This window comes from Gadus macrocephalus, chromosome 10 (assembly GCF_031168955.1).
Source record: "Gadus macrocephalus chromosome 10, ASM3116895v1".
NCBI lineage: Eukaryota > Metazoa > Chordata > Actinopteri > Gadiformes > Gadidae > Gadus > Gadus macrocephalus.
Genome location: NC_082391.1, coordinates 23,657,279 through 23,673,933, shown reverse-complemented (window position 1 = coordinate 23,673,933; position 16,655 = coordinate 23,657,279). Strand labels below are relative to the sequence as shown.

Here is a 16,655-nt window from a genome sequence, read left to right as displayed (position 1 = left end):
TATGAGTATCCCCACACCCGCCCGGCGCCTCACGCCCTTGGCAACTCCGGAGAAGAATAGAGTCCAACCCTTATCCAGGAGTACGGTACCAGAGCTGAGACTGTGCGTGGAGGTAAGCCCCACCAGATCTAACTGATAGCGCTCCACCTCCCTCACAAGCTCCGGTTCCTTTCCCCACAGCGAGGTGACGTTCCACGTCCCCAGAGCCAGCTTCTGCCGCCCGGGTCTGGTCCGTCGAGACCCCTGACCTTCGCTGCCACCCATGTGGCTGCGCACCCGACCCCAACGGGTCTTCCCACAGGTGGTGGGCCCATGGGATGAAGAGAGGGGGGGTGCCACGTAGTTTGTTCGGGCTGTGCCCGACCGGGCTCCGTGGCAAACCCGGCCACCAGGCGCTCGCCATCGAGCCCTCCGTCTGGGCCTGGCTCCAGACGGGGGCCCCGGGCTTCCTCCGGGCCGGGTCACATCTCCTCTTTTTCCGTTATTCATTGGAGTTTTATGAACCATTCTTAGTCTGGCCCCTCACCTGAGACCACTCTGCCATGAGAGACCCTACCAGGAGCACAAGGCTCCAGACAACACAGCTCTCAGGTTCACAGGGACACGCAAACCTCTCCACCACGATAAGGTGACGGTTCCAGGAGAGGTCCTTTGGAAATGTGAATTTTTATTCAGCCGTTGTCATGTTTTTATGTTTGTTCATGAAGCCGTTCACATGTAGTTTACACCGTGTAGTTTCCGTCATTCATCAAATCTCAACTATTATTTTTTATTATTTATAGTATCTATTTTTTCCTCTTTTGTTGTCCCCGGTGGCTTCCTGTGTCATGGATAGAAACTGAAACAGTCAAATACTTAGGATAGCTTCATCTCTGAAAATACTATTCTGCATGAGTACATCTTAATATATTATAACTACTATGTATTTTATGATATGCTGCATGTGTAACTTGCTTGGAAGCTGTCTGTATGAAATATACAATTTTTTAAAGAATATCACTTAGTTCTATAAATATTCTTAGGGTTCCAGCCCTGTAATTTGTTGCGCGCGCGCGCGCGCGCGCACGCACGCACGCACGCACGCACGCACGCACGCACGCACACACACACACACACACACACACACACACACACACACACACACACACACACACACACACACACACACACACACACACACACACACACACACACACACACACACTCACTTGAATGGCAATCTTATTCATTTTACCCGTGTTTTACTGTTTCAAATTACAGTTGACATCTTACCATATCGAGGAGAAAATGTAACAACAAAAAAATAGATTTTAGGTTTGAGTCTTCATAGTCAACAATTTATGTTTATATTTCTAGATAATGCTCTAGTGTAATAGTTAATAGATTGCAAACAAATGGTAACCATGATACATTTACAATGCAATACTGCCCCATAGAGGCTAACCGCCGCCAATGCATTTTTGGTCCAAATTGTAGTTATTCTAGACCAGATACATTTTCCAAGTAAAATGAAAAATCATGAATCATAAGAAATGATAACTATTGATTTTAAATAGGGGACAATATAAAACATAAATTGAATGACTTATGGTTTTGGAAAAAGACTTATGTTGCAACATAGGACTAAAACATAGCTTCTCCAGGAAATGTTCCAAAATGTTAAAGAAAAGAGACAATCTTGTCAACTCGATAATGAACCTTCTTGACCTAAAAGAGAATAGAAACGTCCTCATTATTTTTGACTCAAATGGTTCAAGGGCTGACACCGCTGCTAATTGAGTCAAGGCCGTTTCATGGGAACCAATGAGTTGTCATGTGGCAAACAATCGAGCTGTTTGTGCTTCTCTGCCGTCTCTAACTTCCCCCTTATGGCTCAGATTGCCCTGATAACACAAACCCTAACAACTAGACTTACGAGCAAGGGTCCACCAGCAAAGAATGAAACAGATTGCTTCACATTGACAGTACAACAGAGTCATCAAGGTTTAACCTTCAGTTCAGTCATTGAGGAAACACCTTCCTCTAAAGTGACTTAGTCCGATTCTTTTTCCCCGAGTCATATTAATAAGTGGGGAGGTGGGGCTTCTTGCCGTGGTGTTTGGACCCTGAACCTTTGGGCTGGGACTCCAACACCCTGCCCTCCTCACTGTCTTACCAAAGCTTTTATAAGGGTAGACTTCAATTTAGCTTTTGTTCCACCCCATTCATCTCATTACTGAGAACAAATTTAATCATTTCACCAACTCAGTCGTGTTTATTGGGAGAATTTTAACATGAATTCATGATTGATTTCCTAATTTCTTTCTATTAATAATTATTGATTTTAGGGATTATGAGATTATTATGGGATCTTTGAAGATGCCCAGTCTCCCAGTACTGTTTATCGTTTTCATCCTTATAAGGTATTGGCCCTGTTAGTTCGGTTGCGGTGAATATAAAGTTTGCTCAGCGGTTGCACAACTTCCACTTTTGCGATGACATGTATCACTCATATAGGCTGGGGTGTGTGTTCCTGTGAACAGACTCAAGTCCTGGACTCCACTGAGACAACACTGAGGTCGAGATGCTCATCATGGGGGCTGTGCTGCTGTTACTAATTGGTGTGACGGATGGTGAGACTTTTATTGAATTAAAACTTTTAAATATTTATGCATTTTATCTCATTTAGTCAGCTATAGTTTTAAGTTATAGGTTTAAACATAAGTTGTTGCTTTTCACCATGGGTTAAACTAATTTATCTTTTATCCCACGTTAATTCTGGATAAATTGAATCCATTTATTGTTGAATATCATTAATCATTACTCTGCCTTTTTGCTTTTTGACTTCCCCACAATGTGAATTCCCCTTTGTTATTGCAAAACACAAAAGTATTACCACATATTATCGAGTGCATTCAGGGTAGAGTAGGGTATTTTCATGACAATCATAGGGAAATAATGTAAATCAAATCCAAAATGTAATGAAATATTAAATGTTTCAACCTTCAACATCTATGAGCATAATGACCCTCTCTGCAATGGCACCCATTGTATTCTAAATGTCCACCCCTCTTACCGTAATAAGACAGTTATTACAGTAATAGTGAGTGGTGGGCAGTGAGATGTATCTCCTGTATTGTTTTACTCTCCTCTGTAAACCTCCAGGCGTGAAGACCTTCTGCAACGCCACACAGCCACGCATCACGACCCCGTGCTTTGGCTCTCTGGGAGGAACTGTGGTGGTCCTGATGACTACTAGGACCTCACAAAATGATACCTTCAGACTGAAGAAGAACAATGCCACGATTTTATCAGAACGCAACATTCGATGTTCATTTAATGTCAGTACTGGAATATTTACTATAAAGGACATCGACAGGACAGACAATGGTACATACTCAATGGAAGTACATAACACAACTGGAATGCAAGTAGCATTTACAAAATGTTATTTAACTATTGAAGGTGAGTAACTATGTCTTATTTCAGTAGTAGTTATTTAACCAGGGTTACAGATGAGATGGAAACAGCTGGGTTTAGCTGCTGTTTCCCTCTCATCATCATTAAGGATTCATCAAGGTCATAAAGGATCATTTAAACATTAACCTCTGACTTCATAGCTCTTATAGAAACACTGTTGGCTCTCAGGCTCCATGTTAATATTATTGGTATGTCACACATATATATAAATATATATATTTATATATATTGTAGCAGGCCTGTGGGTGTGGGGTTTCCACGCCACCAAGTTGGGCAGATAAAACGACACAACACATAAAGCAGCGTTAACTTAGGATGGTTTATTCACCTCGTAAACACACCCAGGGTGGGAACATTTATGATCCAGTCCTCTCTGACTCTTGCTAGCCCCAACTCTGGCTTGTGGTAGCCTGTTCTCCCTTTTAACTGCACGCACTCCAGCTTAATGCCCTTCAGGCCTGCCTCGTTACCTGGAGGAATTCCATATATGGCCTGGGGGGGAGCCAGCAGATTGCCAGGCCTACCACTCCCCTCACTCCTCCCTGGCGTCTGCCACAATATATATATATATATATATATATATATATATATATATATATATATATATATATATATACATACATACATACATACATGTCAGCTATACTGTACTTTGTGAATGTTTTTAAGGCCCTGTATCTATGTACCCTTTAAAAAGGCCCTCTGCCCGTAGGCTATATAATTGATGCCATGTTGCTCTACTTTACGTTAGAAGTGCTTATGAAAATGCTGTTTATTCTGCTTCTGCCCAATTTGTGTATGTAGTCATAAAATATTTTAAGTACAGTAAACACTATTTAGTCTGGGAGTAGGAGCTGGGGGGTTAAAGAGGTGGATGCTTCTAATTATAATTGTACGTTTAGTTTCTATGAGTGAATAACAGAAGGTTTCCGTTCAGTCAAACTGTGGGACTCACCTCCTCAGTCGGTTTCCCTTAGCCCCGGTCTCCTCTCTCAAACTGTCCCGGGAGTGTCTGTCCCGGGGACAGCAGAGGGTGTCCTGCTCTGCCGGGGGGGACGGACTCCACTACAGCTGGAGTCTAGACGGACTCCCGCTGAACGACACGCGTCTCCTCTCCGGACCCGATAGCGCTAGTAACGTCACTCTGGAGGTGGGCCGGTCGGGACTGCTCAGCTGCTCGGTCCGCAACAACGTGAGCCACGCCGCGGCTAACATCACCTTGTCTGTGTGTGACGGTGAGTGACAACACAACGAGGGAAATGAGTGAATGGAGCTTGGATTCAGTAGCAGTTGATTCATCACGTGACCGGTCACCATTGTCTCTCATAGGGTTCACTTATGTGAACTGCACATCTAATGGAACACATATATCACAGTGGGTGCACAGAGACAACAATACCTTATGCCCTGAGGCAGCGGTCACTGTGGGACCCACATACAGTACAACGGGTAAGGAGATTAAATGGACACAAACCATTCTGTGAATCAGACGGGAAAATGGTCTGTTAACTATAAAATATCTAAAATAATACTCATCATGTATAGAGATATCAGCGTATAGATATAAAGATATCTTTATATATACAGGGCTGAAAAAATCATTTAAGGGAAACATAGCAGGCATGTTTGTATGTATGTATGTATGTATGTATGTATGTATGTATGTATGTATGTATGTATGTATGTATGTATGTATGTATGTATGTATGTATGTATGTATGTATGCATGCATGCATGTATGTATGCATGCATGTATGTATGTATGTATGTATGTATGTATGTATGTATGTATGTATGTATACGTATAAAGGTGCCAGCGGGTGAAAAATACATTAAGAGCACTGAATGCAAGGGGCTTGGACACAGTAGTGGATTCATCACATGACCGATCACCATTGTCTCTCATAGGGTTAATAAACTGCACATCTAATGGAACACATATATCACCGTGGGGGCACGGAGACAACAATACCTTTTGCACTGGGACAGCTGGGGGATCATTGAACTTCAATATAATGGGTAAGCAGACTAGCCCATAGACATAAGATAAAAAGGCATATACAAACATATAAATAAATAGCTGTAATCAATCATTTCATGGAATTGAACAGCCTCCATAATTAATGAGATATTAAGATGATGAAGATAATGATGCTATTTAAACCCAGTCTCACGGAAATACGTGACACCGTCACGTCAAGTCATTTAATCTATTCATTCGTGATCTGGGTCACGTAATTAATAAAAAGGCCAAAAGCACAAATATCAAACTCATTCTAAAAAGAAGAGATGAGGCAGCTACCTTTTTTCCGTCGCGGTTTGCCAACAGAGTAGCGCACCTGCATTAAACATATCCGTGAATTGTCACAATTTCTCAGAATCAAAAGTAGAAACGGGTGGCCACAAGCTGTCGTATTGTTAGAAGTTTGTGCTTTTTGGCACGAGAAAATTGAAATTACATGTCCCAAATCACGAATGAATAGATTAAATGACATTACATTGTCACGTATTTCCGTGAGACTGGGTTTATATATATATATATATATATATATATGTTCATATAATCGATATATATATACATATTTATTCATGAAAATTGTTCATATCATTATCCACTATGCCATACTTTTCTTTGTCACAGAGCTCGTCCCTATAATAGCTGGTTCCCTGTCAGCGATAGCACTGCTCCTGATAGTAGTATTGGGAGTCTACTGCGCAAAAAAGCACAAAACCTCAAAAGGTATGAATCCCCTTTGCTGTGTCCTGAACAATGTACAGTATAATGTACAGTATAATGTAAAGGATAATGTACAGTATAAAGTACAGTATAATGTACAATATAATGTACAGTGTAATGTACTGTATAATGTACTGTATAATGTACAGTAGCCTATAATGTACAGTTTAAAGTACAGTATAATGTACTGTATAATTTACAGTATAATGTACAGTGTAATGTACATAATGTACATAATGTACAGTGTAATGTACAGTGTAATATACAGTATAATGTACAGTATAATGTACTGTATAATGTACGGTTTAAAGTAAAGTATAATGTACAGTATAATGTACAGTATAATGTCCTCTCCTCAGACACCACAGACACGGAGGATGTAACCTACGCAGACGTCTCTGTGCTCCAGCGCCAGGGCCAGCGGAGAGAGCAGGGGGCGGGGGAGGGTGAGGTGGAGTACGGGGAGGTCAAGGTGGCTCCAGGCCCCAGGCGGACGCTGGAGACCAATGTGGACGAGTGTGTGTACGCTCAGCCCCGGAGGACGAGGCCCTGAGAGCTGTCACCACCCAGAAGGACGCGTAGACCTTTTAAACTTATTTACTGGCACTCCCATCGTGGCTTCTGAGCGGCCAAGTCATTGGCCCCCAATGTTATGATGATTCAGCATTCATTCTATTTGGACATTCACGGGGAAATTTTGGCTATGTTGACATTAAATAATTTATTATGCTTTACATCACATCTGCCTTCATGTTAATTATTGTATTTTGTTATTTTCATTATTTCATATCTAAAATGTTCCTGTAAATAAAAATAAACACATATACATATATACATATATATACACATATACACATATATATATATATATATATATATATATATATACATATATATATATATATATATATATATATATATATATATATAATTAAGCAATAGATCACGCCAGGCTGTGGTATGTGCTCATTATACCACTGTTAAGGGGCGTTGTTCGGCCCGACGTGCAGCGGAGGGCCGGCGACCCCCTTCACAGTGGTATAATGAGCACATACCACTGACTGAAGTGATCTATTGATTTTATACAACGGTTACTATTATGGCAAAACGAAAGTCATAGACACACAACATAAAAAAAAAAAAAAGAAGTTCAAAATAGCTCTTTTTTTAAAGAATACAAAAAAGTAGTCCCTTCTGGCTGCCTTCCAAATGCTCGCTATGCAACACACTTTAGCGTCCCTCCGAGAGAAGGCTCGGCTAGAGCGGTTCGCCGGCAATTTATCCTATGGAGCAGTTCACTCACCGCGTGTAAATTTCCGTGTGATAAAGTTTCCTAGGCCACTCCCAACAACTGCTACTTTGTAAGTTACCGTTTCTACTAAGTTCTGTTTCCTAGGCTACTACCAACAGCTGCTACTTTGTAACCGTTTCTACTTCCAGGCGCGGAGTGATACGCAAACTTTCACAAAATGATTGGGCGTCATAGCAGTTATTTATACGCTCATTATACAGTTAGGAACCAATCAGATCGCTGGATTTAAGCCACCCGTTGTATAAATAAATAAATATATATATATATATATATATATATATATATATATATTCATGTACCCACATAAGTATGAATATATATATATATATATATATATATATATATATATATATATATATATATATATATATATATATATATATATATATATATATATATATATATATAAATACTTACATGCATACATGCCTATATATATTCATACTTATGTGGGTACATGAATACAGAATTCAAGTGCACATTTATTCATTTTTACAAGCCACCAAACACAGTAGTCCTATTCGATACCGGGGGTTCAAAGGTTGACAGATACTATTAAAACCATTCTCATGTCATATAAAAATAGGCTATGATCCATCACAGTTTGTTGCGTCATTAAATCACATGTGTCTCTGTTGAGGTCCTCCATTTTGTTCTCGATGAAACATTAGCAGTCATCAAATCAACCCGGTTCAATCATTATCAGCATTGGGAAATCCAAAAGCAGAAAATGTTCCCAAGCAGTGTGACTTTAAAGCATTTGTGCTGAAGCAAGGATTTTAGTGATTCTAGTTAAATAAAGTTGTCACTTCTCATTTCTATGGTTGTAGTTCCTCTTCACTTTATTCTCTCTCTCTCTCTCTCTCTCTCTCTCTCTCTCTCTCTCTCTCTCTCTCTCTCTCTCTCTCTCTCTCTCTCTCTCTCTCTCTCTCTCTCTCTCTCTCTCTCTCTCTCTCTCTCTCTCTCTCTCAACAAATGTTTGAAATTATTGTGTCTTAAAGTGTGTTTGGTCCTTGTCCCTACATCAAGTGGTGAAGCCACATCCTGACACATGCGTTCAGGATGTGGCTTTTCAGAGGCGTCGTTGGGCAATCAGTCGTTATGATGCCTTAATGTGATACCAGACCTTTGGACTCTGTTGGCCAACAGATTATCGACACGCTGGCTGTCTTCGTTCCCAACATGGTTGTTGGTCTGTAAACGTTGATATTGGTGCTGGTTCAGACCGGACCGTTTGGAATGCCCCGTCGGTGACTTCACCCTCGTCAGACGCCGCCATTGTCTCTGAGACTGTCCGTACCGCGGCGCGACGCTGACTCACTTTGTTATGAACCAAAGCTCCCTCTCCCTGCGGCGCGGTCTGGCTGACGTGTCCTCTAAGATGTCCTCTAAGATGTCCTCTAAGATGTCCTCTAAGACAGGCCCTTTACAAAGAGACCGGTGCCTCAGTCTGTTCCTAATGTCAGAGCGGTGAACCACTGAATTCAGTTCCTAATCCAGGTTCAATGTCAGGAGGGGGGGGGGCGATGGGGGGCTCCTGCCTACAGCTCCTCTTCGACGCCCGTCGTTACCATGGCTACCACTGGACTGGCGGCACCGGGGGCGTCCGAGGGGGCGGGTCCAAGGACGCCTCCTGTGGTGGCGGCGACGTTCCAGAGGCCTGCTGGGAGGCCTGCTGGGAGGCCTGCTGGGAGGCCTGCTGGGAGGCCTGCTGGGAGGAGGCCTGCTGGGAGGCCTGCTGGTAGGCCTGCTGGGAGGCCTGCTGGGAGGCCTGCTGGGAGGAGGCCTGCTGGGAGGAGGCCTGCTGGTAGGAGGCCTGCTGGGAGGAGGCCTGCTGGGAGGCCTGCTGGGAGGAGGCCTGCTGGGAGGAGGCCTGCTGGGAGGAGGCCTGCTGGGAGGAGGCCTGCTGGGAGGCCTGCTGGGAGGCCTGCTGGGAGGAGGCCTGCTGGGAGGAGGCCTGCTGGGAGGAGGTCTGCTGGGAGGCCTGCTGGGAGGCCTGCTGGGAGGAGGCCTGCTGCTTCCTGCGCGCCAGCTTGCGTTCTTTGGCGCGTCGGTTCTGGAACCATATCTTCACCTGGGGGCCGAGGAAGACAACCAGCAGACCCACATTATAGTGATGAAGATCAGCCCCCACAGCTAACCCCCCAACACCCTGGCTCCAGATACAGCACGCCTTCACCCTCCCCCTCTCTCTCTCTCTCTCTCTCTCTCTCTCTCTCTCTCTCTCTCTCTCTCTCTCTCTCTCTCTCTCTCTCTCTCTCTCTCTCTCTCTCTCTCTCTCTCCCCCCCCCTCTCTCCCCCCTCTCTCTCTCTCTCTCTCTCCCCCTCTCCCCCTCTCTCTCTCTCTCTCCCCCTCTCTCTCTCTCTCTCTCCCCCTCTCTCTCTCGCTCCCCCCCTCTCTCTCTCTCCCCCCTCTCTCTCTCTCTCCCCCCCTCTCTCTCTCTCTCCCCCTCTCTCTCTCTCGCCCCACCTGTCTCTCGGAGAGGTGGAGCTCCAGGGATAGCTGGGCTTTCCTCTGGATGGTGATGTAGCGGCTGTGCTGGAACTCCTTCTCCAGCTCCAGCCGCTGCCGGTCGCTGTACACCACCCGGTACTTGTCTGTGGTGCGGGTCCTTCCTCCAGTAGAGCCTGGGAAACAACAACAATCACAACCATTTCTGAACATCTTCACCAGTTATTCCCAGTGAGAGGGCGGGCGACTGACAATGTGAGCGAGTGAGTGCAGAAGCGAGCGCTGGTTGCCCATTCCTGCATGCTATGGACTGCACACAGCGCTCTGCTAACAAGTGGCCATGAAGGCGACAGCCAGCTCGTCAGGAGCAGTCAGGGTCTTGAAGGTCTTTAAGCGTCTTGCTCGGGGTACAGCCAACCCGCTCAACCTCCTGAGTCACGAGCCGCCCTGCAAGGCCTTGAATTAAACCGAGAACGGGTCACAAGAGAACTTCACTTTGGTCCACTGAGGAAATGGTGGGAGCTGTCCCTGTGATGATTCATGTACTGTGTAAACAGTGGGAGCGCTGCGAGGTGCATGTCTGGGGCCTTGTTTGGGCCCTGACGCCCGTTAAAGGCTCATCCATCCTATTAATCATGTTAATCATAACCAGCTCAGGGCCTGCGGACTGCATTGCGACAGTGTTGCGTTTTCTTATCTGCGAGTGCTGTTTACATATGTGTTTACACAGGCTGCTATTCATGAAGCGTCACATTAGTGGTGAACGTGCAAAGAGGACTTTTGTGACACATGACTTGCATCACGAGAAACAACGTTGATTAAAACATAACCGGCAAGCACAATCGCACACACACACAAATACACACACACACACACACACACACACACACACACACACACACACACACACACACACGCCCACACAAATGCACACACAAACACACGCCCACAAGCACACACACAGATGAACACACACACACACACACACACACACACACACACACACACACACACACACGCCCACACGCCCACACCCACAGGCCTGCAACACTAAAATCAAGTTCTGCTTGGGTAATGCCATGCTGACACTTCCTGTGCTGTCCGCGTTGCACGCCACAGTGATGGAGCACAGAGGGTGGAGAACGCGTCTGCCCTGTGCTCTGTGGCGCTGATGGAGGACAGAGGGTGGAGAACGCGTCTGCCCTGTGCTCTGCAGCGCTGATGGAGGGAGAGGGTGGAGAACGCGTCTGCCCTGTGCTCTGTAGCGCTGATGGAGGGAGAGGGTGGAGAACGCGTCTGCCCTGTGCTCTGTAGCGCTGATGGAGGACAGAGGGTGGAGAACGCGTCTGCCCTGTGCTCTGTAGCGCTGATGGAGGACAGAGGGTGGAGAACGCGTCTGCCCTGTGCTCTGTAGCGCTGATGGAGCACAGAGGGTGGAGAACACCGTCTGCCCTGTGCTCTGTAGCGCTGATGGAGCACAGAGGGTAGAGAACGCGTCTGCCCTGTGCTCTGTAGCGCTGATGGAGCACAGAGGGTGGAGAACGCGTCTGCCCTGTGCTCTGTGGCGCTGATGGAGCACAGAGGGTGGAGAACACCGTCTGCCCTGTGCTCTGTAGCGCTGATGGAGCACAGAGGGTGGAGAACACCGTCTGCCCTGTGCTCTGTAGCGCTGATGGAGCACAGAGGGTGGAGAACGCGTCTGCCCTGTGCTCTGTAGCGCTGATGGAGCACAGAGGGTGGAGAACACCGTCTGCCCTGTGCTCTGCAGCGCTGATGGAGCACAGAGGGTGGAGAACACCGTCTGCCCTGTGCTCTGTAGCGCTGATGGAGCACAGAGGGTGGAGAACGCGTCTGCCCTGTGCTCTGCAGCGCTGATGGAGCACAGAGGGTAGAGAACGCGTCTGCCCTGTGCTCTGTAGCGCTGATGGAGGGAGAGGGTGGAGAACACCGTCTGCCCTGTGCTCTGTAGCGCTGATGGAGGACAGAGGGTGGAGAACGCGTCTGCCCTGTGCTCTGTAGCGCTGATGGAGGACAGAGGGTGGAGAACGCGTCTGCCCTGTGCTCTGTAGCGCTGATGGAGGACAGAGGGTGGAGAACGCGTCTGCCCTGTGCTCTGTAGCGCTGATGGAGGACAGAGGGTGGAGAACGCGTCTGCCCTGTGCTCTGTAGCGCTGATGGAGGGAGAGGTGGAGGACGCCGTTTGATTGATTGATGTGCATGAATGGTATCTGTCTCCCTGGGCCAGTGTTGAAACTGTTAGCGAGTAAGTATGTGAATAAAGGGGTTTATCGTCTTGAGCATTGTTCCACCCATCCTAAAGCGTTGGACCCGGTGTTTGCCTTTCCACGTGGGTCTTGTTTATTCAGTCCGTCGGGAGACGCTGCAGTGACCACAGCTATCGGCCAACAGGGAGTGGGGACGGGAGAATGGGCTCCAGGAGGACTGGGACAGGGCGCTTATCTTCAGTTACACACATTACGCAGTGTGTGTGTGTGTGTGTGTGTGTGTGTGTGTGTGTGTGTGTGTGTGTGTGTGTGTGTGTTAATGTGAATGTGTGTGTATGCATACATATAATATTATTGTATTAGATAATATATTATTATGTATGTTTATATATAATAATATTTTATATATATTTATATCATATTATTATGTATGATAATATATTATTATATCTATCATATTATTATCTATACACAATCACAGCAGGTAGCTACAGAGGCCCATGGCCGTCGCTCCTTTGCCCTCATTGGTCAGAAGTGCCCTCTTAATAATAGGCATAATAATATTTGGAACAGTAATGTTTTATGTTGTAGTTTTTACTACTGCAGATGCTTTTGTTTCTATAATTCATTTATTTTTTCAGATGAAAATGAATCGGCGGGAGGAAGGTAATGTAAATGCAGTACACACACACACACACACACACACACACACACACACACACACACACACACACACACACACACACACACACACACACACACACACACACACACACACACACACACACACACCTCTGCAACACCCTAAATATAACGTCAAGCAACATTTTCCCATAAATGTCCCCGTGGAGGCTGACCTGAAACCTGGCTGCCCTCAGCCGTCGGACCGGGGCGATGCTCTGCGCCGTGGCCTGACTCTGGGAGCCCACTGTCTCTGATCCATTCGTATGATCTACTAATCACAGAGTGTGTAAAGGGGTCTCCCGGGCCTCTGATGAGTGGGGCGCAGGCCCCCCCTCCGAAGGCCGGGTGCAGCGCTGCAAACTCCGTGCTCTCGTAAGACGCTGGGCCGGCATCGGGACTCGAACCTGGGAAGCCATGGCTCAACGTGGCCCAGTCCTCCCGCGGAGCTGCGTTGGCCCGGCTCCATGCAGCCGCTGGCAGGTCACAGAGCGGGTCGAGGAACCCCGGGACCGGGTGGTGGTAGTCACTGAAGTCCCCATAAGACGACGAGATGTACGGGCTGGTCAGCGGGGGAGCCGGCAGATACCTCGCCGGGTGGGAGTTGGAGTACATGCCGAAGCCCTTCTCCAAAGACAGTGACATCAGACAAATCTCGGTATTAATTATATGACTCCTCAATTTCCCTGAAATCCAACTGCCCGCAATCATTGACCCGTGTCCTCTATGCCCGATACGGCCGAGGACCAGCTGAGTGTGTTCGGATTGGCTCCCCGTGGCGCTACACACCTTTATGGATTTACTGCACACACAAGTTCAAGAGTACAGTCGTCGTGACGTCACGGCTTACCTGAGACCAACCAATTCGATTTCGTGACAGCAGCTCACTGTTGTATGTCTTATATATATATAGGCCTATATATACATATCATATACTGTATATGTATATGATATGTGATTTATCACATGGCCTATAACTATTGTCTCTAGGGTTCATATATGTCAACACATCTAAGATATGTGCAGGTGTGTGTGTGTGTGTGTGTGTGTGTGTGTGTGTGTGTGTGTGTGTGTGTGTGTGTGTGTGTGTGTGTGTGTGTGTGTGTGTGTTTATGTATGCATGTATGTAAGCATACTTTATCACTGGGCCACTTCTCTTTGTTTTTGACATTGCATTTACACACTTGGATATATACTGTGTAGTACTGGCACAGGGACACTTTTATAATGTTTATACTGTTTGTTCTGTTTGTCCTTGCTTAAGCATTTAATTTAGCATGTATTTCTTTATCTTCTTACCTTATGCATCAAGACCAATGTGGAACAGGACAACGTCAATATAATGGGTAAGCAGACTAGCCAATAGATTTGAAACATACAAGGGTTCTCATATATCAATACATATAAATAAATAGCGGTAATCAATCATTAAGGGGACATTTATTAATGAATCAATCAACCATTATTAATCTGAATTTAAGATAATGAAGATAATGATGCTATAGTCTGCCTACCCGTTAGTAGGGTAGGCAGACTATAGATATATATATATATATATATATATATATATATATATATATAGGGTTAGGGTTATATATATACACACACATATATATATATATATATATATACACACACACACACTTATATATATATAATATATATTATATATATATATATATATATATATATATATATATATATATATATATATATATATATATATATATAGGCCTCCTGAAGCCACCTGGAAGCAGGAGAACCAATAAGCAGCGTGCTGCTCATCCCTCGGCACGCGCCGACCCATCAATCAGTGACGTCCGGCTGACAGCTGCAGCAGCGCACTGACCACAAATAACTCAGATCTCTGGTTTATATCATAGTAACTCTACCTGTACGTGTGGTTGAGATACGTTGGTGTGATTACAGTATTTGCTTCTACCCCTGGATTGATTTGTCTTTTGAAAGTGCCATGTTGCTCTGGGGAGCGAGGCGGGCAGGATTCTACATAAGCATAACTAAACCTGAAGACTGATATGCGGAACATGGACTGAATGCGGAACTAACGCGTGTGTATTTGTGGGTGTGCGCGCGCGTTTGTATTTTTGTGCATGCGTAGGCCTATATGTGTGTGTGTGTGTGTGTGTGTGTGTGTGTGTGTGTGTGTGTGTGTGTGTGTGTGTGTGTGTGTGTGTGTGTGTGTGTGTGTGTGTGTGTGTGTGTGTGTGTGTGTGTGTGTGTGTGTGTGTGTGTGTGTGCAGTGTCGTAAATATAGATGGTGTAACCGGGGCCCAGACAGCGTCAGGGACCTATGGAGGAAGAAAAAAAAAAAGGATATAGGCGATAACCTAGGGCGGCAAATGTGTCGGCGGCGCTCTATGGTGCCGTCCTTTATTAATTAATTAAATTATACGAAACCCTCACTGTAGTAATCAGGACAACGAGTGTGTTTTTGTGTTCATAGTTGTAATGTATTCGTCAACTTGTTCCTTACCTCCCGTCGCCTCTAGAGGCCCCCATCGTGCTCCACTAAGCGCTCACCCCAGGGCTCCCATCTGTCTCTGCATACTCGTCCTAAATTCGCACCAGGCCTGATTGAAGTCAGCCCCTGTATAATTCAATCCGTCAGTCAGTGCATGTTTGTCTGCTTAGCTCATTTGAGGTGAAACCTTTATAGGCCACCTTGTGTCTGTTACTTTTTTAATGATATTTGTACCGTGTTTTCATACTTACACCCGCCATCGATAACTTAGTAATCGATGGTGGGTGTTATGGGTGTAAACTACTACGTCATGAAGATGGACTACTGTTAAAGGCACTCCTTGGATACTTTGCACTCATGTAGATTCAAGCAGGTGGCATAAACGTGAAAAACCTGGGGAAAAATATAACCTCATGACTAAGGTTTGTATTGCAAAAATATATCAATATGCTACCAGTCACAAAAGGGAATGTTTGTCCCAATGAGGGCGGATGCTAACCCTATCCCCTGTGCCTTTTTGCAAATGTTCTAATTTGATCTTCGTTCCTTTATTTCCTTTGGTTTCATTTCTCAGAATATCAGTTAGGCAAAGGAACTCTGCTGAGTAGAGCTTTTTGAGCAGTAGTAGGGCTCATAAACCTTTTAACTGGGTCAAACAGTCCAACTAAATCCAACTGACCCCTTTTGGCGCATGAGCACCCAAATGCCATTTTTTTCATTTGTATTTGCTAATGAATCTTTCTAAATGCACATTTAGTAACTTATCTACGACGGAGTATTAAGGCCACACATGAAGAAATATAATATTTTTTACTTTGACGAGATTAAAATCGACACGTCGACTAGTAACGCATCTGTTCAGGTCCTCCTCCTGAACAGACATAGTTTTCCCCGCAACCTTTTCAGCATCCTTACATTAATCGCCACACGGTGGTTCTGCGCTAAAGCAGCGAGGATCTCTTTATTGTTAGACCCGATTCTGAAACGCAATCTAACCAAATTATCTACACAAGCCATTGGATTCAGTGCAGAACCTGCGGTTACTATCTCTCCCAATTAATTTCAACTGCATTCTCGACATTGAGTTTAATGTCGACTTTATAGTCGACAAATCGAGATTAAAGTCAACATAATATTTCAACTTTATTCTCGACATTTCGATTTTAATGTCGACATGTTGACTTTATCTCGTCACGGCAAAAACTATTTTTTTCTTCATGTGTGGCCCAAATACTCTGTCGTACTTATCAGACGCTTGTATCCAAGGCAACTCTTTCTTGACTCTGAGAACAATGAAAGCATAACAT

At 45.1% G+C, this 16,655-nt stretch overlaps 2 protein-coding genes across 5 annotated transcripts; one reads left to right on the top strand and one right to left on the bottom strand.

Annotated features, from left to right (window-relative positions):
- Positions 1 to 2,455: 2,455 nt before the first annotated feature.
- On the top strand, positions 2,456 to 7,024 carry LOC132466252 (uncharacterized). 4 transcript variants are annotated; one of them, XR_009527796.1, is made up of 7 exons: positions 2,456 to 2,612; positions 3,145 to 3,444; positions 4,397 to 4,694; positions 4,789 to 5,199; positions 5,270 to 5,478; positions 6,101 to 6,199; positions 6,556 to 7,024. XR_009527796.1 is itself a non-coding variant. In XM_060063347.1 (7 exons), exons 1-7 carry the CDS (start codon positions 2,564 to 2,566, stop codon positions 6,747 to 6,749), a joined length of 1,017 nt encoding a protein of 338 aa, XP_059919330.1. In that variant the 5' UTR covers positions 2,456 to 2,563; the 3' UTR covers positions 6,750 to 7,024. The 4 variants fall into 4 exon arrangements, 2 of the variants coding, with proteins under 2 accessions (XP_059919330.1, XP_059919331.1); XM_060063347.1 differs by having other exon boundaries at positions 4,437 to 4,694; positions 4,789 to 4,858; positions 5,432 to 5,478; XR_009527795.1 differs by lacking the exons at positions 6,101 to 6,199; positions 6,556 to 7,024 and having other exon boundaries at positions 4,437 to 4,694; positions 5,270 to 5,852.
- Positions 7,025 to 9,084: 2,060 nt separating this feature from the next.
- On the bottom strand, positions 9,085 to 13,678 carry cdx1a (caudal type homeobox 1a). Its single transcript, XM_060062967.1, has 3 exons — positions 13,043 to 13,678; positions 9,979 to 10,136; positions 9,085 to 9,582 (listed from the first exon to the last, which is right to left on the bottom strand). Exons 1-3 carry the CDS (start codon positions 13,575 to 13,577, stop codon positions 9,085 to 9,087), a joined length of 1,191 nt encoding a protein of 396 aa, XP_059918950.1. The 5' UTR covers positions 13,578 to 13,678.
- Positions 13,679 to 16,655: the final 2,977 nt, after the last annotated feature.